Source organism: Artibeus jamaicensis, unplaced genomic scaffold (genome assembly GCF_021234435.1).
Source record: "Artibeus jamaicensis isolate MK-2021 breed Jamaican fruit bat unplaced genomic scaffold, CSHL_Jam_final contig_490, whole genome shotgun sequence".
Lineage (NCBI taxonomy): Eukaryota > Metazoa > Chordata > Mammalia > Chiroptera > Phyllostomidae > Artibeus > Artibeus jamaicensis.
This window is the reverse complement of record NW_026521861.1, coordinates 12,475,006-12,499,118: the sequence shown is the minus strand read 5'-3', so window position 1 is coordinate 12,499,118 and position 24,113 is coordinate 12,475,006. Positions and strand designations below refer to the sequence as shown.

General features: G+C 48.6%; 1 protein-coding gene across 1 annotated transcript in view; it reads left to right on the top strand.

Moving 5' to 3' along the window:
• Nucleotides 1-24,113, top strand: part of GFRA1 (GDNF family receptor alpha 1) — a 195,002-nt gene that overhangs the window by 146,501 nt on the left and 24,388 nt on the right. Inside the window, exons 6-8 of the mRNA XM_053668520.1 lie at nt 16,514-16,623; nt 19,502-19,636; nt 23,378-23,559. Coding sequence (XP_053524495.1) covers nt 16,514-16,623; nt 19,502-19,636; nt 23,378-23,559 — 427 coding nt within the window. The remainder of the gene's footprint in view (nt 1-16,513; nt 16,624-19,501; nt 19,637-23,377; nt 23,560-24,113) is intronic.

Below are 24,113 nucleotides of genomic sequence, written 5' to 3'. Positions count from 1 at the left end.
TGCAGGCAGCTGAGCGAGACCCTGACGGGTACCCCCTCCCCGCCCCCCACTGCGTCATGCAGCTTGTTGCTCTTCAAGGGGAGTCTTCTGCTCTGCTCAGTAGCCATTTCCCATATTTGGACCCATGAAGTTCACAGGCAGGGAAGACCAGCTTTGCCTTCAAGCCCAGACCTAAACATAGATTTACGATCTCTCTCTTTTTTTTTAATTCTGAGGGAAGGGGGATGCCTTCATTTCATCCAGCTCAAATGTGTTTTATCCATGAAACAAGGAGTGGGTCATAAGAATGGGGAAGAGGGAGGCCTCAGTATCCCCAAGAGGCTGCCTCTCCTTATCCAGACAACAGCCTGTGGAGTTGAAGGGCATCCCACGCTGGCCAGTACCCACAGCGTGTGGCCCAGAATCCTCTCACTGTTGTGTGGGAAAATCGCCCCCCTCAGTTGCTGGGCGACATTGTTGATAACCAATGCCCGGGTCTCACAGCCAAGCTGGGACTTCTGTTCCACCCGAGCAGACCCCAGACCCCCACCCAGGCGTTACCCCAGCTTAGCTCTCCTGCAGTCACGTCGGCATTTCCATTTCTGTGGGCATTTCCAACTCAGTGGATGGGAAATTGCTCTGTAATTTTCAAAAGCAATCAATTATGCAGAAAATGTGGCCTCCAAGAAAAACAAGAGTTCAAAGAACCACCCGTGTAAAAAGTGGCACCCCCGCAGGAGCTGGGATTTCTCCCCCTCCCCAGTCACAGGCAGTGTGTTGGTGAGTGAGGCGGACCTGGGCCGCATCCTGGTCTGGCCAGCTGTAGGACGTGGGCAGCTCAAGGCCTCAGCTTCACAGCTATAAATGGAGGTAATGACTCCACCTTCCCAGGGCAGCTCAGAGGAGTAAATGAGGTCCTTGTTTATAGGCATCGGGGCCGTGCTTGTCCCCCAACGCACAAAACATTCAGGCCGTCCCCTTTCTCCCTCACTCTTTCCACGTTTTTTCTTGTAGAAGACAAAGAAAGTTTAAGATTCCAAATGTAACATTTCCCTGCAGTTGCAGAAAGAGCCCCTCACTGTAGGACTCGTGGGTGGAAGGGGCAGGTTCTTACTGCTTCACACTTGTACGCACCCACGGCTTTCGGCAGCATGTGGAAATGTCAGCCCTCTCTGTGCGGCTGTGTTGCTAAGCTTTCCACATCAGCATCATCTGAGTTTTAGGGCAAACTGAGGGATGGAGGCGGGAGCTGACAAAGTCCAGAGGGGTTTGGAGTGTGTGTCATCGTAAGAACATTCCTGTCCAGGACAGACAATTGTTGATGCACAAAGATACACACAGGCGGTCACGTCGTGAGTGGAGCTGGCCACGAGACCGTTGGGCCCGGAGTCCTAGATTCACCATTGTGTGCACTGAATAGGCACTGGGGGGCCACCGGCAGCCCGTGCTGTGTCAGTGGCCCAGGGTGGCCGTGAATAGAGGGCTCTTAGAGGTGCTCGTGTGTCTGAGTCAGTGACGGGGGCTGCCCTGCAAAGGGCGGTCACTGACTCAGTGCCTGAATCGGCCCCTTCCTCTTGTCTGGGTCGGCCTGGGTGTGAATCATCCAATCGCCCCGTTAGGAAGTGAGCTACAACCGGGGGCAGAGTGGCCCATTGTACAGGACTCAGGAGCCCCGAGCCTGCAGAGCCAGGGCCGTCACAGCAGGAACGTGTGGGGGACAGTGATGGGGGTGAGGAGGACAACGAGGAGAGCGGCACTGATTTGACACTGTGTGCCAGGCACGGTGCTGGGCCCTTCACAGCAACCCTGGCCGTGGGGGCTGCCACCAACCTCCCCATTTCACTGATGACGACGAGGTGCGGTCTTGAGCAGCGTCTGGAGGTGCCCCAGGGCTGCCGTGGGCACGAAAATGCAGGGGGCTGGTCAGGTTCAGGGCCAGGGGTCCATCCACTGGGCCATCTGCTTCCAGGGCAAAGTACATGGAACTTGCTGACCACCCACTCATTTTTCCAAAGACACTCTGGGTCTGTGGGATTGCATATGGGAGGTGACTTTATTTTCACGTTTATTTATTCATTTTATTTTGTTTTTGAATTTGCCATCAAATTTTTTTCAAGGATGATTTATATTCAATATTATTTTATATTAGTTTCAGGAGTACAGTGTAATAGTTAGAGAATCATATACTTTACAGTGTGTTTCTCCTGATATCCCCAGCACCCACCTGGTCCCGTACAGTTATTACAGTGTTATTGACTATGTTCCTTATCTGTACTTTACAGCCTGTGACTATTTTGTAACTCACAGTCAGTACTTCCTCATCCCTTCACCTTTTTCACCAGCCCCTAACACCCTCTCCTCTAGCGGCTGAAGCACTCTGTTCTCTGTAACTATTCCTTTTAAAACAAAAAATTTAAATAAGAGACCTTTGAACCTTGTCAAGATAGGGCTTCAGTGCCCCTCACCAAATATATTTCACTTTGTGTTACAACAGTAGTTGTCACATTTTTTTGTTTTGTTTTCAGGGCTCCTTTCCCCTCTTAAAAATGACTGATGGTCCCCAAAGGGCTTTATTTATCCACGGGAAAAATCTGTCAGTACTTACCATATGGGAATCAAAGCTGAAGAAATGTTTACGATACATATTTATTACTGTATTTAAAAATAATGCCGGAAGCCCACTACATGATACTATCAATAACAGAATATATTCTCATTAAAAACCACTATATTTTCCAAAATAAAAATATGAGGGAGAAGTGGGCACTGTGTTACACTTTCATAATATAGGGTCCACCCAGAAGACGCCTGGCTTCTTCTACCTGCTTCGGTGCTCAGTGTGTTACAGTATTTGGTGCGTACGGCCACTGGAGAAAGTCCACGGTGCTCCCGTGAGAGAATGAAAGTGAGAAAGGCCAATGAGAACTCAGCATGATTGTGGAGTTGGGAGTTAGTGTTGACCTCACAGACCCTACGAGGCTCTTTGAGATCACACCAGGGTCCTCACTCTGAGAATGGCTGCACTTGAAGGACCAGGATAATCTTGGGCTAGAAAACATGCCGGTGAACAAATATTCCTTGAACAGGCAGAGTCTGGGGGTATGTGGCTGCCTGTGCCCACCCTATCCAACTCCTGCAAGTCGGGGTAGCAAGGCTGTGGGATGTCCTGGGAGCCCGATGCTGGAGCCCTTCCAGGTGGAAGTGGGTGCCGGACACTCAGGACTGCTGAGCTTCCCACCACCTGTCAGTGTATGGCCGTGTGGCTGCTGGTGTCCCTGGCCCAGCTTGGTTCCTTGCTCTGAGTGACACCCTCTGGATAGACAGCCCTTCCTTATGCTTTTTTGGTACAGCAGAGAATTTTAACATGAGATTCTGCTCAGTCAGGCGGAACTCTGGGCCGATATGTAAACACCCTTTGTGTCCAGGAAGACTCTGGTGCTTTTCTCTTAGGTAGGGCCTTGGGGAGAGTGTCACAGGTGGTAAGTCTCTGCTCCTTGGGATGCGGGATCAGGTGGCAGATTTTGACCTGCCTGAGCCATCTCAGGTACGTCCAGCGCCTCTCTTGCTCTGTGACCATTTGCCATGGTAAGAGCTAAAGGATTATAATGACATTGTGCCAGGGATAACCCTTAGAGTCAGAAATGCCAGAAAGCTGCAAATTCAAGGTTCCTGTGAGTGCCCAGAGTTGGAATTCCTGTTGGCGAGTTATCTGTCTCCATCTAACAGCTTTGAACTTCTTTGGATGGGGGTCTGGGGAGAGCAAATGTCTTCTCTCCAAGAATGTTCACTCTAGCAAAGGACCCTGATGCTGTCCTGCCAGAAAACTTTTCTTTCAAAATAGACAAAAGCAAATAGAGACACCTCTTTCATATGGTAGGTTCGAAAATTCGGGTGGAAACGTTTTAAGCTACAAATAAGGTTTATGGTTTAGGAAGTTGGTTTTTTGCTTTGCGCCCTGGCTGGTGGTGGATTCATTTACCTGTTCAGCAGTTGAGAACGCCATGTGTTCTGCAGGGTCCAGCAGGTCAGAGATGACTGTGTCGTCAGCAGAACGCACGTGCACAGGGAGGAGGGGCAGGGGCAGGGACTTCTCCCTGGTGCCATCGCTTGAGGGCATCAGTTTCTAATTCACGAGGTCGAGGTGGGGCTTGATTAATTTGCATTCCATATCATCGCCAGTGATGGTGACAATGCTGGTCTCGGGCCCAAACTTGAAGACTTCATTGCCTTAGGGAATGTCAACCAGGTGACCCAGGCTGACAGGTGTCACCTTGCTCTCAAAGGGATGGGCAAAGCTGGGGATAAGAAGGGTGGCAGCTAAATGGGCCCTGCAGGACGGCATTGAGACTTAGGAGGGGACACAGCAGAGGCAGCCCGATTGTGGCCAGGGTACCCACACATATCATTTTTATATTTTTCAAGCACAGCTGAGCAAACAAAAGTGCCCGGCAATTCTGTCATCACACTTTGTTGGGCCTAGTCGAGATCATTTGTATCTGCTTACATCGATTTTGGCTTCTCAAGTACATGGTTCATGTCAAAGTGGCAGCAAAATTCCCAGAACTAATCCTCCTTGCGGTGCTCTTGGTGGTAAGTGCGAGCTTCAGAATCTGCGGTCTGCTTTTTGAAACCCGGCTCTCACTCTCACCAGCTCTATGACTTCGGCTGAATGTTGACTTCTTTGGAACCCCCTAGGCCTCTGCTGTGAAAAAAGGCTGAACTGGCCAGTCAGGTGATTGGGTGTGAAATGAAATGACACTGGCTGTGAAGCACAGGGCAAGGCACTGGCTCGAGGTACATGTAGTCATGTAGTCATTGTCGGGACAGTGTCTGGAACGGTTAGATGCAGTGGCCACTGTTTCTCCTCATCGGGGCCGAACCAAGACATCTGTGATGAGTGTGGATCTGTAGGTGACTGGCACCGTGGCGTATTGCACTCAGATTCCTTCATTCACTCCTTCAACAAATACCCAGTGAACATCGTTGTGCCGGGTGTAATCCTGAGGGCTGCCTTCCTGTGACGAAGCAAGACTGTGTGCAAAGTGAAGATGTAAGATAGAAAATGATGGAGAGGGTGGGCAGGAAGGCTGAAACGCTCTTCCTGGGGCTCGGAGCCGGGGGAGCAGCGTTGGTGGGAGGGCTCAGAGCAGACCCTTGAGGTCACTGCGAATGGGTCAAAATAACATGCAAAGAAACCTATGCAATATGTGATTTGTTCAGATCAGTTTTTATCTGGGGAAGGAAGTTATGAAATAACCCCAAAGTGGTTTACTCGTCAGGTCAAAGTCTCCCAAAGACAGACTGTTGGGAAACTGCGGGATATGGGATGAGGGAGAAAAGTTCCCTCGGTTTTTTAGAGAAAATAATCTTAAAAATACTTCAATGGCTAAGTTTCCCTCCTGCGGTTAAGAATTAAACTTGTTGCCCTGGCTGCTGTGGCTCAGTGGATTGAGTGCCTGCCTGTGAACTAAAGGGTCGCTGGTTTGATTCCCAGTCAGGACACATGCCTGGGTCATGGGCCGGGCCCCCAGTGGGGGGCACACGAGAGACAACCACACATGGATGTTTCTTTCCCTCTCTCCCTCCTTTCCCCTCTGTCTAAAAATAAGTAAATAAAATCTTTTAAAAGATTTATTTTTAAAAGAATTAAACTTGTTGATTTTATCATTGCTGTAACATCCGAAATAAACTGATGTGATGTTCTGTTAAAAAAAATAAACACCCCTTAGGTTCATCTGTTTGGGTGGAGTGGTTGGGGGGACAGTTTATTATCAAAATGGGTTAATGGACCATGTAAATCTGCTCCATTGCCCTGAAGAAAAAAGGGAGGCCCATAGTTGTTTTTTTTTTTTTAGTGGCAAAGAGCTTTAGGACAAAATGTAGGAAAGCTGGGCAGGAGGAGGTGAGGGGTGGTGTTGACAAGAAGATGTTAGATGTGAGACTGGCCCACAAAGAAGGGGCGTGGGCTTTCTGAAGAGGGTTTTCCTCTGACAGTGATGGATTAGGTGATGTATTCTTTGGACAAATAACAGTGCAATTCCCAAGCAAAAGGAAGGCAGGCATTAGGGACTAGCTGTTTGCTGAGCTCAAAGTCCCTGCTGACCTTAAAACGACTTGCCTGGTAGGAAAGTGACCTCGTGTGTATTTACCAATGAACATAATCCCCTTAGGCCACCTGTGACCCTATGAAAGATTAATAGGAGATATTATTTTCATATGTTTCTGCTTAAAGTCTGTTTGTGCAAGCGTAGGTCGTTGGTCATTCAGATACCCATTCGCCTTCGCCTTTCGCCACGTCCTCCGGGGACCCACGGAAGCACGGCTCCTTTCATACTTGGAAGGTAAATTAGCGGTCTGATGAGTTTGCGGCTTGGCACGCAGGCTCCTTAGAGACATCTAATGCTTGTCCTGTTCAGGTGGGGACAGGGGAGGAGGTTTTGAAATGATTGAGATCAAGAGAGTCTGTGCGATTGTAATTCGATTGTAATTTTTCACCTTCTGGAACCCCCAGGAAAGCAAAGTTTGACTGAAGTTGGCCCAGCAGCACTGGAGATAATTTCTAGAATTTGCCTGTGTTTCCCTAAAATAATTAGACTTTATTTTCTCTGGCCGTGACCATCACGGTGCGAATGCTTCCTTGTTAGGGCACAGGTGGCACCTCGGCCAGTTTACACCGCCCCGATGCCAGCCGGGCCAGCAGAGGGCATCCAGTGGGGACCACAGGTAGTGAGTGAGCTGGTCATTGCCTCAGCCTGCTTCCGTGGGAGTGATTCACTGGCCTGTAAAACACGTTTCTCCACTTGAAGGTGTAGAGAGCTCACAAGAGAAATCTCTCCCTCTCTTCCTGGTACGAAGGAGCCTGATAGGAATCATGACTTTATCGAGCATACACAGGCCCTCACACGCCACGTGATTAGCAGGCGGATGCTAAGGGAAATATCAGTGTGGACATCTCTACCCCAGGACTTTGTGGAGGTCTCAAGGCCGGGGCAGGCTGACCTCCTGGGCTTGGTACAGAGCAGAGAAGCCACCAGCAATGATGAGTCTTATCCTCATGTAGGGCTCTGGAACAGTCGTAAACAGGTGCTAGGTGCTGGCCACACCTAATCCTCCAGGGCTGTTTTGAAAGCCTTATTGACATCCCACTGGAGTAAATTAAATTTCAGGCGAGTTAAGGTACTTGTCTAAAATGTCGTGGTAGTTAAATTGAAAATTAAACTCTGGTCCATCTTCAAATTCTATATTAAGAACCTTTACTTGTAGACTGCTTTTTAGGAGTGATGAAGTCCCTTGTTGCTGATGTAATGAATTGGCACAAGCATGTTGGCTTTAAACAATATGGATTTATTTTCTCCCAGTTCTGGAGGTCAGAAGACCTACGCAGACCTCACTGGGCTGAAATCAAGGGGTCCATAGGGCTAAATTCCTGACAGAGGAATTTAGGGGTAAAATAAATTCATATTTTTGCTTTCCCTCCCCTCCTCATTTCTTGGCTCATGGTCTCTCTCTCCATCTCAAAGTCAGCAAAGGCCAGGCCCTGGCAGGGTGGCTCGGTTGGTTGGAGTGTCGTCCCAAGCACCAAAAGGCTGTGGGTTCCATCCCTAGTTGGGGCCCATTTTGGAGGCAACCCATCAGTGTTTCTCTCACTTCTTTCTCTCTCCACGCCCCACTTCGTCTTTCTCTAAAACCATTAAACATGTCCTTGGTGAGGAGTTTTAAAAAATCAGCCAACCTAGCCTTTCTTACATGCCGTCACTCTGACTTCCTCTTCGGCGCCCCCCTTCCACTTTCAAGGACCCTTGTGGTGACCTGGAGAACCCAGGATAATCCCCCCACCTGAAGGTCCATGACCTTAATCATATCTGCAAAAGCCTTTGTCTTGAAACATTTCCTAGGTTCCAGGAATTAGATCAGAGACATCCTGTAGTAGATAGAATAATGGCACTTGAAAATGTCTTCTGAGCATCTTAGATTTGCTTCTGAGGGTCTATCTTGATTTTAATATTGACATATCATGAGTTGTGGAACTAGTCATGTCTCCCCTCTTCCTGGATGTTGCTAGAATGCACAGAACCATATAAAATACAGAGTTTTCATCTAGCCAGGGGTTTGTGCCCATTTTGTAGCAGCTGTCTACCACCTTTATCGTATCTTCCTGTGGCCACCAATTTCCTCACTGATTTTTTACAATTATTCTGTTGCATTAAAGCTACATCAGAATGATCTCAAAATTCTTTCTGAAGCTAGAGAGGGCGTAAATAATTAAATAGAGCCATGGTGGGTGACCTTTGCAGCCCAGGGCTCCTGGGCAGGTGACTTGAGCTTCTTAGGCTCCAGGATGAATGGGAGGAAGCTTCTGAAATTCACGCCTGCAGGAGGAAGTGCCTGCAGAATTCTATATGAAATCAATCCACAGCATGTTGGTCTGCAGATTTAAACTCCGCGTCTGCTGGTGAAAGATTGGTTGAACATCTAGATTTCTATTTCTCCTTGCGGTGCAGTCACACAGCTGATTTCCAAAGTTTCCCTGCAGAAATAGAAAAGACTTATTGGATAAGATTTACTCTGAGGGTTAGAGCGTATTTGTCATTTGCTGTTATCCCATCAGAAAGCTATTGGATAATTTCAGCATCCACAAAACCTCCAATGTCTTTTCTCCCTCCATTTCATAAAAACAAGTCCTGCCAAGGCTGGGTTTTCTACACTAATGGGCATGTCGTAGCGTGGATAGTACAAAACAACTTGATTGACTTGGCAGCGCCGCATAGGGTGGTTTGCAAGGTTTGGTGCTTCAATGATGACTTCCAGTCTGCTTAGCTGGGACAGCAGGGTGTGTGTGCATTGGAAAAGTTGGTCGAGGGGGTGTGGAGGGGGTCCTGGCCAAAGGGCAGCCCTGGGGCATCCGAGCAGAGGCTGCCGAGAGCCCTTTCTAGGTTGGAATGGATTCCCTTGCCAACCGCTATAACTTGCTTTTCAAACGTGCCACGTAGAGATTAGCTGTCAAGCCCCGTCTGCCTCTCCGCAGATGTTGATGGATGGCTGTCAGTGTTTATAGGCGAGGTGGCTTCGTGCGGGGTGCGGAGATTGATCTGATGCTGCCCCAGACTCCCCCCTGGGGGGCTGCTGCAGTTCGATGTGATCAGAAAAGCTGAGGAAGCCCCCCCATCCGCCTGCCCTGCAGCCTGCCAGCACTGAGCCCTCACCCTGGAGAGACCCCAAGCAGGACGCGAGGATGAAAATAACGCCTGGCTGTACCCGGGTCCTCTGCACCGTTTCCTCTGTGGGTGATGCTTTCTCACAGCCCTCTGTGGGTCCAGCTGTGGCATGGCCACAGCCTCCAGTGGCCCAGGAGCTGCCGAGGAGCCAGACCAGCAACCGCGATCAGGGCTCTTCAGGGCAAGTGGGGTTTTACTAAATGGGCCGTAGCCTCTCAAACATCAAAATAAAGCTGAGCAGGGATTTGGGAGAATAGGCATTGATCTCTGCTTGGCCACAGAGCCCTTCCTTGTCCCAGGAAACAAGTCTCGAAGGCCCCTCAGACCTCAAAGTGCTGTATCCCAACAGCACGGGGCTGTGGTCTAGCTGAGCCCCGAGGAGCATGTTAATTGGCCGAGGCTTCCACCACCCCGCCAGGAGTGGAATCCATGGCAAGGGGCTTATGGAGCTTTGGGCATCTGTGCCTGGGGCCTATGAACCTGCCCCAGGGCCTTTGCTCTAGAGCGACATGTGGGCTCTCAGACAGAGGAGGACCTGGGCTTTCAGAAGCGCCTTTACTCCGAGGGGTCAGCATGTGCAGCCCGGAGTGGGGAACGGCAAGGCTAGAGACTGCCCCCTGCAAACCCCCTGCAAAGTGTATTTAATGTTGGCTCTGATTTGCCAGAGGATGCCTTCCAGATGTGCTCTCTAGTAGGCTGCCCGGGAAGAAGGGCTAAGGTAATTTACTAAAAACAGAAAGAGGAAAAGCTGCTTTGTGTCAGTGTGGCAGAAAACCACCACGACTGGGCTCTTGCTTTGTCGTCCCGGGTCTAATATCAGTGGCGTGTTTTTCAAATTATTTTTAGAGTGCATAAGAGATTAGCAGCATTAACCAACCTACTGATATTTAGTCCTTTTAAACGCATGCATTCTCCCTCTGCCCCCAGTCCCTGAGGGGAAAAAACAGCTTTTCTTAAAATGCTTTTATTTTATGAGCTCATCGGACTGAGATGTTTTAAGTCACACCACAGGCCCCTGGCTTGGGACTTCTCCAGTTCATCGTGGTCAAAGTTGCTGATGTCAGCCTCACACAGATGTAGCTGCCTGTCCAGAGTATGTAGGAGAAAAGCCAGCAGAGACAGACAAGATGTGTGTTTCTCTGTGTTTAGTGCGTGTTTTTGTTGCAAGGGCTTAACATCAGAAGAGACCAGGGATGGGGGAAAGAAGAACATCAGAGGGACGGGAAGTTGAAGTTCATTGGGCCGTGTGCATGCTCAGGTCTGGGTGAGGCACTTCATGTAACTGTCAGTTTGCTCTCACAACAGCCGTTGACGTGACCGTCGGGGGCATTGACCCCATTTTCCAGGTGAAGAAACTGAGAGTCAGAGAAGTGAAATAACTCCGAGGTGAAGAGCTTAAGAGGTGGGGCTCGCTTGAGAAACAGGCCTGCCCAGTGCGGCCCCCTCCACCAGACCCACTGAGAAAGCTTCCAGACACTAAATGGCCGGACTTGGAAACCAGGGCTCTGACGCCCTCATGCTCATGTCGGGTTCAGTGAACAACGCTAGTGATTTCTTACACAAGCAGATAGATTAGTAAAGGGGCCCTGTCCCGGGATCTGGGTTTCTGCAGGGTAGTCAGGTCTTGACGTCCTGTGTGGGGTGGTGGTGAGGGCCTGAAGGCCCTTAGCAAGGCCAGGTCATTGATAGACTCAGTGCCCTCTTAGGTCAAGTTTGGTGCCCCCTGTGCTCCTGCGTTGTCTTTGAAGTGTGGGCTGAGGCTTCATTGTGGAACATGAGGAAGAAGGCGCTGAAGGACCATCTAGCCAAATAGTGGCAGGGGGAGAGCAATGATGTATTTGACGATTTAAGTCAAATCCCAGGAAAATTGCAGTCCAGCACCCTCTGCACTTTTCCCTTCCAGGGCTGGGGCATGGGGAGTTGGCAGTGGCCCGTGTAGTGAGGCCCACATGCCACCAGCCTCTGTGTGTGTGTGACTCTGGGCAGGACCTTGACCTCTTTGTCTCTGACCTTGTAGGTGAGATGAGGGCATCTTCTGGAAAAAATCTTGGTTCCTCTAATGAAAGGAAACCAAATGCCTTGACTCAAAAGTCCTGTCATGGCAGAATGCAGTTGCGGGTGAGAGAAATGATAATGCTTTGAAAACAAGTGGGTTTTTTTTCTTTTCCCAAGTAGCTTCAAGTGTCCCATAGACCACATTTCTGAAGTGGGAGGGAGAACCACGGGCTTAAAAAATTAGGCAACATACTTAGGAACTCTGGCTAATTAGTGTCAGAACCCGGACCTCATCCAAGATTTCACAAGGCGTAGTAGTCCAGGGCTCCAGTCCACCAGCCACACGGCTCGTGTCCAAGAACGGGTTTGTCCTGGAAAGACATTTAATGGGTTGGGATAATCCAGGATGAGTCAAAGTGGGCATTTATAGTATGATTTTTGACCTGTTCACTGTAACACAATTTTCCTAAAAGTGTTAAGAAAAAAGTAGGTGAATGATGTTCACCCCACTGTCAAAAGACCATCTGCTGTTTGAAAAGACACTCCTAGATTTTATTATTATAATCATTTTTCTATTTCCAGTTAGCAACATGCTTCCTTTAATATGATAGTTTCTGCACAAACCACTGTTTTTCCTTCAGATTTCCTTAGGCCAACTTGCCATTCGCCAGCACTTTACTCCTCTTTAAGGGTGGGAAATTTTCTCTTTCAGAGGGAGATAGGTTTTTCCATTAGTGCCTATTCATTTCATTTTCATTTTCTCAGAGAAAAACAATCACGTTCATCGCTCTGTCGTCATGGAGATTTCACGTCTCCAGAAGAGACCCAATTGTGACTTTTCTTTGTTAATCCCACACTGGATGTGTGAGCTTTCTTGTTTGGATCACGGCAGCCCAGGTGGAGAAGCCATTCAGACAGGTTGCAGTGTGGTTCCTAGCCCAGGGCGGGCAGGGATGTGTTCAGGGGGCTGTCCTGGGGAGCGGGGAGAGCAGGTGCTTGGGCTGTGCGATTGGACAGAGGCAGAGCTGGGGTCTAACAACCTAGTGGACACTGGGCTCTCACAGTGCCGCGAACTTGGTTCCACCCCCCCTCACTGCCTTCCTTGCAGACCTGGCACCACTGTCTGCCGAGTTGTCCACGCCCTGATTCTGACTCCTTGCGTCCGCAGTCTTGACTTCCGTTTGAGTGATGCCCACCACTCAGTGCATCCTTTTTTTTTCCCCCTTCCAGCCCTCTGTTCTTCCCTCTGGTTCACTGCTGGCCTGCTGTCTCCTGTGTTACCATTTTCCCCATCTTTGGCCATCTTTCTGCTCTTCCCGTCACTCTAGAACAGTGAGGACACAGAGTATGTATAAAGCAAATCTTTGCTGAACAATGGAAAGACCCAAGAGTCTTCTTGATAAGCAAATCCAGTCATGAGTCTTCTTGATAAGCAAATCCAGTCATGTCACTTCTCTGCTTAAAATCCTTCAGTGGTCCCCATTGCTTTTCGAGTAAAATCCAACCTCTTAGGTTGGTCATTCAAGGCTGTCTGCGGTCTTTCCCACACCATCTCCCATCAGTCAGCATTTGCATCCCGTGGCCCTGCTGTGCCCCGCGAATGACTCAGTTTTCTGGATGATGCCTGTGTGAAGTGTGGTGATGGAGAATAACCTGCAGAGTCAGATTGAATGTGGTCACATTCCAGCTCGACCAAACAAACAGCTCTACTGCCCCCGGGAAGGAGGTCCTTAGCCTCTCTCTGCCTCAGTTTCCTTATCTGTAAAGTGAGGCTCATGGTATCACCTACTAAGACTGCTACGAAAATTAAATATGTGAATACAGGTCAAGCACTTAGGTCAGTGCCTGACACGTACAAATGCCACATCACTGTCACCGTGGGATTATTATGAGTATAGTTGCTCAGTCACACGCCTCTTCCTTCTGCCTGACATCCCTTCCTTCGCCTTTACCTGACAGATGCTGCACACCCTCCAAGTCTCAGTCCCAGGGTCCCCGCCTCGCCGACACCAGCTTCTGCAGCTGTGCGAGGCTAAACCTTAAGTTGTGAGGATCGGAATGTGTGGTTTTGAATCCTGCTTCTACAACTCACTATTTCGCTCTGGTCTCAACTGGCTAGGCTGTGCTTTTCTTATCCATAAAATTAGAGTAAAAGAGCCCCTACCTTGTTAAACTTGTCAGGAAAAAAATACTAAGTGTGTAAAGACATACCTAGCATATACTAAACACGTCATTTAAATTAGCTGTTTTTCTTTGCTGCCTTTATGAGCTTTTTATCAGGAACTGGCCACTGTATGATTACAGTCTTTCGAGTCGTTTCGCTCAGCTGCTAGACTGTGAGTTATTTGAGTTCAGGGACAGGGAATTTCTTCATCAGTAGATCGCAAGCACTTGATCCATCATTCAGTCAATGGAACAGACGCGAATTTAGCTGCTTTGTCAATACCTGTAACCGTAGCACATGTTGCTTTAAGAGATTTAAGAGGACTGTGCTGGTAAGAGAAGATGTTGGGAAGTAAGCATCCCTCGGGGAGGTCTGTTTCCTTTCTTTGGCAGGTACTGAAGACCGGAAGCTAATTGGTGCTACACCGTTTCATTTCGGCCAGTGGTGACTGGGGATGGGAGAGGACATCTCTCCCTCTAGAAAGGACTGGAGCTGACTCCAAGCCATGACCATGACATACACATGATCGGTGGGATCGACCGTATCTTACTGGTTCTTAAACAGGGTTGTGCTGGCAAATATTTAAAAACTGTTCTCCAAGAACAACATAAAGCCCTGATTTGTAGTGTTTGCTGATTACCGTGGCATAAACACTCCCACCGACACCACACAAACTATACCACAGTGGTGTTAACCAACTCCCACAATTCCTGAAAATGTACCAGCCAGCCAGTAATGAGCCAGTTCCATTGCCCCACCGTGTAAACTTCTTGCTTCACCTTTTTCTCTCTGTAAAATGTGATCCTATCATGTGACCACCCTGTCTCCAGATAGAGATACCATGGAGAGCGGGGTCCGATGTGAAGGCACCGTGGCGATGGTTGCGTTTTAGCAAAGCTGCATGTTTTCGCAATTATTTGGAGGCTCTCGTTCCCTCCACTGGCTGTGCTTGTCTTTGGGCTGGGATCTGGGCTGATGTCTTCTCTCAAACACCAGCCTGCCCAGCGTGCTGCCCGGAGCAGTCTGTATAGTTCCATCCTCTCAATCAGGGTTATGCTCTCCACAGCAGACTGACTCAATTAGCCTTTCATTCCAGAGTCCAAATGTGAGTCAATTCTGAGGTTGTTAAGCAAAATGAGCCTGGTGGCGGTAGCCTTGCACCGAGAGACAGTAATCCGCATCACAGGGCTGTTCAGTTAATAGTCTACTCGAGGGACCACAATGGGAAGACAAGAAAGAAATGGGAGACATGGAGACAGAGCGACCTTTCTTCCGGGCTGGGAGCACAGGGCTGCTGGGTCAGGGAGCGGATCGGGGTGTGTGCAGAGATGGAGCCTGAGATGCCTGAGCCGTAGTGGGCTTTTGCAAAGTTAGAAGCCCAGTGCCACTAGATCATTAACTTTCATGCCCAGGAAAGTGCTTCTGAAATTAACACTCATTCCGAGCTGGATGCCGTTGGAGCCGGCTGAGCAAGCCTGAGCCTCCTTTAGGGATTTTCTCTGAAAAATAAATCTTTCAACCAGGCTGTAGAAAACGGCCAGGTTTTATGTGCTTCAGTGTGTTCGATGAGAGTCAGAAAACACCAGTGAGGCTCAGACTGCGGGAGAGACCCAGGCACACACAGATGGGCGTGCCCAAGTCTGAAAATGGAGGGTTTTGCCAGTCACTTAACTTCAACACATGGCCCTGTCTGGGAAGCCATATACAGGGCCTGTCTAAGGAGTGTCAGGTGCTGTGCAAAGAAAAGAAAGCCAAGCTCCGGCACCTGTCCTGGCGATTCCCGGTGATGGAGCCAGGCACACAACATGTGGAGTGCACAGATTGGCACAGATAGGACGGCTCAGACGCAGCTTGTTTACAAGAGTTCAAGGAGAGACAGATCTCACACAAACTCGGGGCAGCCTTTGTGGCGGGCTGTGAACTTGGATGGTTTCATCAGACCTTCGACTCCCCTGCTACTTAATGTTGTGATGAAGGGACCCAGCTGTGCTTCCTGCGGGCCTTTTACAAGCCTTTGTGATCATCACACGTACCACCTTGCTCTGTCTGCTTGTTTAGCCCATAAAATATGCTAAGTCAATACAGTTTCTTGGATGGAAAGAAATACAAATAGCACTGGGTTTCTTGGCTGGCAACATGGAGGAGCAAACGAGAAGAAAGCTGAGACAACCGCTCATTGTCTGCCATAATTGCCGGAGAATTGAAATTCTCTGGCAATCCATTGTGTTCTTCACACAGAAACGAAGCTGTTGTCTGCCGTGATGACCTCAGAGGGGCCCAGCTCCCAGTCAGGATTTCTCCAACAATATCCTCTTCAGATTGAAAAGCAGCCAGCTGGTTGCACAGAGGCCTCCTCCGCCCCAGACCGGAGTGCCTGCGGCCCCTGGCCACTGCCGGGTCTCTGCACCTTCACCAGCACCCAGGGCTGATGGGCGGACTGTGCTGACCCCTGGGGCGTCCCCAGACTGCAGACAGATGCTGCATTTTGATCAGGGGACCCTCCTGGCACCACCTCCAACCCCAGGCCCACCCCGCCCTGTCAGAGAGAGTGAAGCTGTGAACAAAGGGAGCAGCCTGGTCCCTCTTGCCTTTCCCTTCAGTTTCAGGAAGGCGAGCTCCTCCTCATTGTCCCTTGGCTGGAATGACCACTGACCCCTGGGCTGGTGGATGAGAGATGACTTACAAGACAGATCCATGTAGTTTTAAAGCCAGTAGGAATTACAGGAGCAGATGGGCTGCAGGAGCCTATTTTGATGCCAGGAACGTGTTTCTGTAGAAGGTAAATATTTTCCCAGTGTGGCTCTCCATTGAGCGTGTAGAGAGGCATATTTCCTAAAGATGCAAATAAGTCGAGTCAGAAATAAATATTGGATGGAAACTTCAAAGCATCTAGATTTTTCCAGTTGTAGGCCCTGAAGACTTCTCTGCAAATAAGCAGACGCACAGGTGGGCGAGAGCTGGGGGAGGGAGAGAATGGTTGGCGGGGGTGGGGGAGGGGGCGGGGGCGGTGTGAGACAAGATGCTAACATTTTAAGGCTTCGCGTTTTCTATATTTAGGAGGATGGAAAAAGGCATATCAGCCAAGGAATAAGAAAACATTATGTCTGCCTAGAGGCTTGGGAGATTTTAAAGCGCCTTCCTTCCTTTCTTCCTATTACAGATCTCGCCTTGCTGATTTTTTTACCAACTGCCAGCCAGAGTCCAGGGCGGTTAGCAGCTGTCTGAAGGAAAACTACGCAGACTGCCTCCTTGCCTACTCGGGCCTTATTGGTAAGGTCGGGGAGAAGCAGGATGGCAGAATTGTCTGGTTTACAAATACTCATGGCCTTTGTAGCCAGTCACTGCCTGAGAAAGGAGCAATCTCCCAGTCACCCTCTGGGGTTTAGATGTCAGGCTTCTAGGACTTGCCGGCAAAAAAAAAAAAAAAAGCAAAAAATGAGGCCAGTAGACACACACAAAGGCAAAGGCAGAAAGCAGGGGTTATTAAGGAGCAGAAAGACAGCAGTGTGAAGACCTATGAAGTTTCTCAGTCTCAGAACTGACCACATGAAACCAAAGTAGAGAAAAAGCCTGGTTAGAGAAGAAGGAAGCAAGTCAAACCAAGTTAACCGAATCAGGGAACTGCTTTGGAGAAAGGGAACGTGGAAGTCATTCATTCTGGGGAAATCAGAAAGGCTGTTTCCCAGTAAGGACCCTTTGGAAAGAAAACCCCTAACTAATGGGATCTTTCTCACTGTTAATATTCTTGGTAACTCAGCTCCTGGGGCACAGCAGGTGATTTAGCCGACATATTTCATTTCCCTGAGAACAGACATAACAGAAACAGTACTTTTCTTTCTTCAAGACCTGAGGTGTTAGAAGAACCAGGTTCTCAGCACTCAGGGGGACAGGACAATTCAACAAGGTCCTGGTGAGTTGGGAGAGAGCCAGAAGCGAGGCGAGTCGGTGCCCGTGGGTAAGCACGGCAGGCAGGAGGACAGGCGGGTGCACCAGGTTCCAGGGACTGCAGAAGCCTCGGTGACAGGGCTCCAAAGTCGTGGCTGACATCTGAGAACGAACGCATCGTGTAGGCCGTGGAGGGGTGAGGGGAGTTGAGGTGGTCAGAGCACGATGGCTGGGCCAGGGTGAGTGTTCTGCCAGGACCGCACAAATCTCCAGGCAGGAAGAGCTCCCTACCTGAAGTGACAGCACCGACTGAATTCTTTGTCACCGGAGTGTCTTCCGCAAGAGCCACAGGGAAATCGGCAGTGGTCCTTCATGCAGGGATGGGACAGGTGTCTGCATATTTGTCCCCCCTTTTTTAAAAGGATACCTGTGCTCTTATGGGTGATACCTTTCACCAATTGCTGACCATTTTCTTTTTAAGATTTTATTTATTTATTTTTGGAGAGAGGGGAAGGGAAGGAGAAAGAAGGGGAGAGAACTACCGATTAGTTGCTTCTCACACGTACCCTGATTGGGGACCAGCCCGCAACCCAGGCATGTAGCCTGACCGGGAATCAAAGTGGTGACCTTTCAGTTTGCAGGACGATACCCAATCAGCTGAGCCACACAGGTCAGGGCCGTTGTTGAATATTTTTATGGATATGTCCAATGAGTGTATCTTCCTTAAGTCAGTATTCCAAATTGGCATTTGCTCTTTCCATTTCTTAAATAAGTTAGCCCCCAGGACAGATTACTTATCAACTATGGAATTACTTTAAGAAATAACAGGTGATTAAGGCATGCTCATTGTAAAACATTAAAAACAGAGAGAGAAGCCCAAAGAAAATAGTATTAAGGATCTGCAAGTCCACTCCCAGGTGTATTGGTTTTAGCACCTTAGCCCCATCCCTCCAGACACACTTGCTCATTAAGTCACCCGAAGCAGCCAAGGGAAACAGTCATTGCCTAAGGGTGACAAAATCCTCAGCATTGAAGGGAATGAGTGGTCAAGGCAGTGCGTTCTCCAGACCAATATGCATTTCCCTGTTGGGTCTGGATCTCTCCCTGCACACTGGTCATTGGGTTCTAATGTCTCTGAGGACAAAGTTTGCTCCTGCTTCTTCCATATATCAGGGATCCGCTACAGTGCTGGGCGTGCTTAGTGGATACATTTTTAACCTCTTTGCTCATTTCCTTTCCAACCCAAAGTTAAGAGCTCCCTCTCTGTTATGGGTTCAAGTTCTCATCTCAAGGTACGATGGCATATCATTGAGTTCAAGTCAGTATGGAATGTGAAGCAAAGAAGATGTGCCTTTGGCCCAGAAGAGGTTACAAAGACATTGTTTTCTGTTTGGGAATCACATGTATCCTACGGATCACTGACCACTTATTACTTCTTACTTCCATCAAATATATGAACACAGAAGGCTTCTTGGCATGAGTAGGCATTGCCTGGTATGAGCCACCCCGGGGAAGACATTTGGGTTGTATTAAGTATAAATGCATTGTTTATTTGTGCCAACACAGAACTCATCAGAAAAACCATAAACAAGGGGAGATGTAGGCCAGAGAGACCACCCAGTATTTCTGAGGACTTTTGAGGACTATTGAGACAATGCTCTAGGAGCCATTGGCTTAGAGAATTTCCCCTGTTTGCTTCCAATCCCTTCACGACTTAGAAGACTTGATTTAAATCAGTTGGTGTCTGGTGAGCAGAGGCCTCATTGTATACATCCAGGGTGTGGGGTGACATGTAAGGAGAGCGTTGAAGCTTCCCTCATCTCTCTGAAGAAGCCATTTGCTTCTGAGGGAAGTAGATTCCAAGTCCTAAAAGGATTTTTAAGATATGTAAAACCAGTTCTATCTATTTATGAAGATTAATGACATTTTCATGAAAATGCAAGGGATTTGGCAACTCATGCATTCAGAGTTAATTCTCTCCTACTCCATGACATGCATACCATTTGTGCAAGAAAAAAAAAAATACCCTGAGTGAAGCTCAAGGAGTTCTGTTCTAATTTTTTAAGTAAATGTGTAAATTACTTTATGTGCTCAAGATAAATGGCCAAGAAAATGCACTGCTTAACATAATTTCCCACTCAGCAAACACAGCGCCAGTGATTATCCACGGTGCATCCGCCGTCAGAGGGACATTTGTTTCTTTTCAGGCTGCGGAATCCGTATCATCCCACCGGAACCAAACACCTTGTTTTCCCTCTTCTAGGCACGGTCATGACCCCCAACTACGTGGACTCCAGCAGCCTCAGCGTGGCCCCCTGGTGCGACTGCAGCAACAGTGGGAACAACCTGGAGGAGTGCTCCAGGTTCCTGAACTTCTTCAAGGACAACACGTGTCTCAGTGAGTGTTTTAAAAAACAGGAAACGAACGCGTTTTTCTCTCGGAGCCCAAGCCCTACTCCCGAGTCCCTTGTGTGCGTTCTTTCTGGAGCCTGCCTTCTCCCTCTCTCTCCCATTCCTGGTGCATCCGGCTCCTTCTGGCCTCCCTGGGCAATGCCTCGGGGGACGCAGCAAGTGGTCAGCGGGGCACTGCCAAGGCTGACACTCCAAAAGCTCAAGCGAGCGAGAGATTCCAATAACCGAGGGTCTGTTTCACAGGAAGGAACCCTTCTACCCGCAGATCAAATTTTGATCTTGGCATCCAGCACCAAGTCTGTTCCAACTTTTTTTTTTTAAATCTGAGTGCAATATACAACGTGAGATGCTCTGACAAATTAGGTGGGGGTAGGCCCCTAAGGGCTCCCTGTGAAAAATCGGAAGTTAACATCAACAGCCCCCGTGATGTTCCGGGTTGGCTCAGAGGAGAAGCAACCATTCTGGAGTGGGAGAAGCGGGCTGTGCAGCCAGGAGCCTCTCCGGTGCGTGGTTATCTCCGGAGGCAGAGAGGAGCCCTGTGGGTGGAGGCGGCTCCGGCTTGGAAATAGTCCCGGGTATTATTGCGGAGCCCTTTAGGGGAGTGGGGAACGTGCTTCCCCGCGAGGGAGCTACGGAGAGAACACGTGCCGGCGTGAGCAGCATTGGTCAGATGAACTTCAGAAGCACTGTGTCAGGTCTCCCTTCCGTCCACAGAGGTACGCGTGCTCCAGGTGACGAGTCAGCACCTCACTCACATTTTGTGGCGGCCACAGTGAATGTCCTCGGTGCTTTCGGTTCACTCGCAGGGAGTCTGGTATATACACGGTCTCATTTGCTGTACTGTGTGCAAGATTCTGAGGGATCGGCAGTATTATTATCTCCATTTCCTGGTTGAATGAATGGCTGGTCTTCACACAGACCATCCATGCCAAAGACAGGATCCAAAGCGCGAGTTCCTTCTTCTGCAGCCCCCTGTCCCCTGAGGGCTTTTTGTCATGTCTGCTGCGCAGGGCCCATTGGACCAGAACCTATACCTGAACGGCAGGGCCCAGGTACCACCTCCCAGTGGCAGGTGCGGACCAACTTCCTAGGAACCAGGGTTCAGCCCCCCTCAGAGTGCCTGTCCTTCCATGGTGGTTTGTCCACGCGCTGCTGCTGTATGGGGGGCGCTGATTTCTGAAGGGCTACCTGACCACTAGCCGGGTGCACTCATTGGAAAAGCTTCTCCATGTTGCTTTTCTAAAACGTGTCCCCATCATGTCGTTTGTTGAGAAGACAGATCTAAATGACTGGCTCACTAGAGGTTCTGGAGTAAAGTGGCCGTAACCAACTCGTTAAAATGAAAACAAGCTTTGGGACGCTTGAACGGAATTCCAACCCACAGAACTGGTCTCAAGTATGGCGTCGTTTGCCAAGACGTTGGTTATACCATGGGCCTCTTGTTCGGTCTTGACTTTTTTTTAAAGAAATATCTATATTAGTTTTCTTTTTCACATCCTGCATGTTCTCCTGGCAGAATACAAGATTTAATGAAGATAAAGTAATGACAATAGAGGTCAGCGTGAGAAAAGACATCCGTGTTGGCTGAAAAAGCGCTCTCCCCCAGAGAATCTAAAGTTGTCCCTGCTTAATGATATTTTGGTGAAAGGGAGAATAGTCTGGTATCTAATTGCTAATGACTTTTCAATAAAAATAAATGCATTTGGTCTTCAACAGGGAGGAAAGCCAGCCAGAATTTTTTACAGCCACTCCATTGGCACTTTGTTCAGAAGGGGCACGGCATAGCAAAGGCACGTTGCTGTGGATTCAGTCTCTGGCAGAGGCCCTGGAGTAGAAGGGACTGGAATCTGTACATTTCAACCCAAATGCAATGACCCAGTTCTGCTGTCTTCAAATGAATCAGCCCTTCCCCTAGACTCCCCTATCAAGAAAAGCACTCCACCTGATTGTTTACGTATGGTTATTGCTGGGTGGGGGGGGACCGTGATTTTTACTCCAAAGTGCAGAACACATGTCAGGGACAGGGAGAAGAAAGAATGAGCTGAAGGTGGAGGTGATTGTTATTGTCATTCATGTTTTTCCTTAGATGCCACTGTCCCTTCCCCAGACCACGCTATCTAAACTGTGGCCCCTGTTCCCGCCCAGGGCTGCCTGTACTCCTCCACCTGCTTCCACTTTCCCCCAGCTTTTCTCCCTGCCTAGTGTGTTATAGGTCTTACTGATTTCCTCCCAGCCAGAACGCGACCTCCACAAGGGCAGGGCCTTTCATGTTTCACGGCTCACAGTGTTCACTGCCGCATCCCCACTGAGAGCTGTGCCTGGCACTTGGTAGGTGTTCCGCTGACATTTGAATGAATGAATGAGCACGTGAACAACCCCCACCCCACCCTACCCCACATGCCAGCGCAAGCACGCTGAAAAGCACAGGTAGCTTCAGTGAATGGCACAGGGTCTCTTGAATCTGTATGTCATAGGAAGAAAAAGGATAGCTGTGCTGTTCTTTTGTTGTCATTGCTCTGGGTCATTCAACCAGTCCCCCATCTACCTTTCTCTGCCTTACCCACTCGCTGGGTCATGTAAGGTGGCTAAACCCATAGACAGCAGGTGTATTCATTTGAAGCTGTTTCTTACAGCCTTAAACATGTAAAGTTGTTAGAAAACAAGGTCCCAAGTTTCTGAACTTAAAGGATTACAATTTTAGAAGAAAATGTCATTTCTAAGAGGAACATTAGGCTTAAATTATTCCGTCTTGTGTATCGAGAAATGCCAGCTAAGAGTCACATATTAACAATTTGCACATTCAGGTCCCAAATGGAGGCGTTTGATTTCTTATACAATGAATATGAAATAAAGAAATTCCTAAATCCAGGCCAAATCCCCAAAGACCTGATTAAACTGTTTTTTATGCATTTGGGGGAGGGGAACGACACAACCGATTTACTCTTGCTGTACAAACATTCTAATCCCATGAACTTGTAATAAGCTTTTAAAATTTTACATTTTAAACTTTTCATATAAGCAGGGCTGTTTCTACCTAATTATGCAGATTTTGTTTAGGAGACTGGGAGCAGAGAGGGGAAAAAATAATCTTACTTCAGTTTTCACTAGGCTATTGCCCAGGTTCGGGTGGATCTTTCCTTTAAGGAAATGGGTTGCGGTTGTTCTGTGAGCAACACCTGCCTCGAGTTGGTGTTCTGTGCTACTGAGTCACAGTTTTTGCTGTTTGACTTTACTCCCTCACAGATTAATGTGAATGCCACTGAGTGACATTGGTCTCATAATTAGGGGTGTTATTCTTTTTTTTTAAAGCACTAATGAGTTTGTTTTTAGTATAGAATTTTGACAGAGCATGAAGGTTTTCTTGGAAGATGGTGCCGTGGTTGTGACCCCAAATAACAGGTCCAAGGCTGGGTTTCAAAGGGCTCAGCCTATGAGTATTTCAAGGCAAGGACCTGGCTCATAAAGAGGAACAGAGTAAATGCGGGTTGCAGCTGGAGCATCCAAGTGTCCAGCTCAGTGTTTAATGAATGAATTGATTTTTTAATGTCTGACCCAATGGCTGACTCTCCACACATGTAGGGTAGACAGTCGGATAGGTTTTGGTCAGAGAAATCTAGTGCTGTATTCTGTATTCAGAGTTTCTAGTGCGCTTCTCTGGCTTTATGTGCCTTGTCTGGCACATTTGCTGCTTGACTTTGAAATTGGATTTCCTCCTGTTTTACTGCAGAAAATGCAATCCAAGCTTTTGGCAATGGTTCTGATGTCACTGTGTGGCAGCCAGCGCCCCCAGTTCAGACCACCACTGCCACCACCACCACAGCCTTCCGGGTCAAGAACCAACCCCTGGGGCCAGCAGGATCCGAGAACGAAATCCCCACTCACGTCTTACCACCTTGTGCAAATTTACAGGTAAGATGGGGCAGACTCCCTGTCTGAGCTCACTTGAGCGGGACACAGGCCCATCTGCTCTAGAGATAGTTGGCGAATGATGCCCAGGTTTGAATCTTGAAGGTACATTTTAACCACGATGAATGGAGACTGGGAAGTGATACAGAGTGGAGAGGAAGATGGACTTTGGAACTAATGGCCATTTACTAGGGGTGTGGCCTTGGTGAAGGCTCTTTCATAGTCTTTCTGCCCCTGGCGTCTTCAAGGGGGTAGGCGTCTGGGCACATAGATCCTTAGGATTTTATCTGTAGGGTCATCAAACTAGATTGGCTCGCTTTTAAATTTATTATGCTTATTCCGTGTTCTCTACAATGCACCAGCATCTTGAAAAGAAAGGAGCTTTTGGTTTTGTCCCCATCACTGCCACTTAAACAGAATTGATGTAACTGTACCGCCGGGTAAGCCAGAGACAGTGTCACTAGTGAAGCCTGAGCTTGAACCTGGAGTCCCGAAGGGGTTTGTCGTTTAGGAAGCAAAAGATGAGTCTCTTCCGCAGTGAGAGGAGCTCCGAGGAG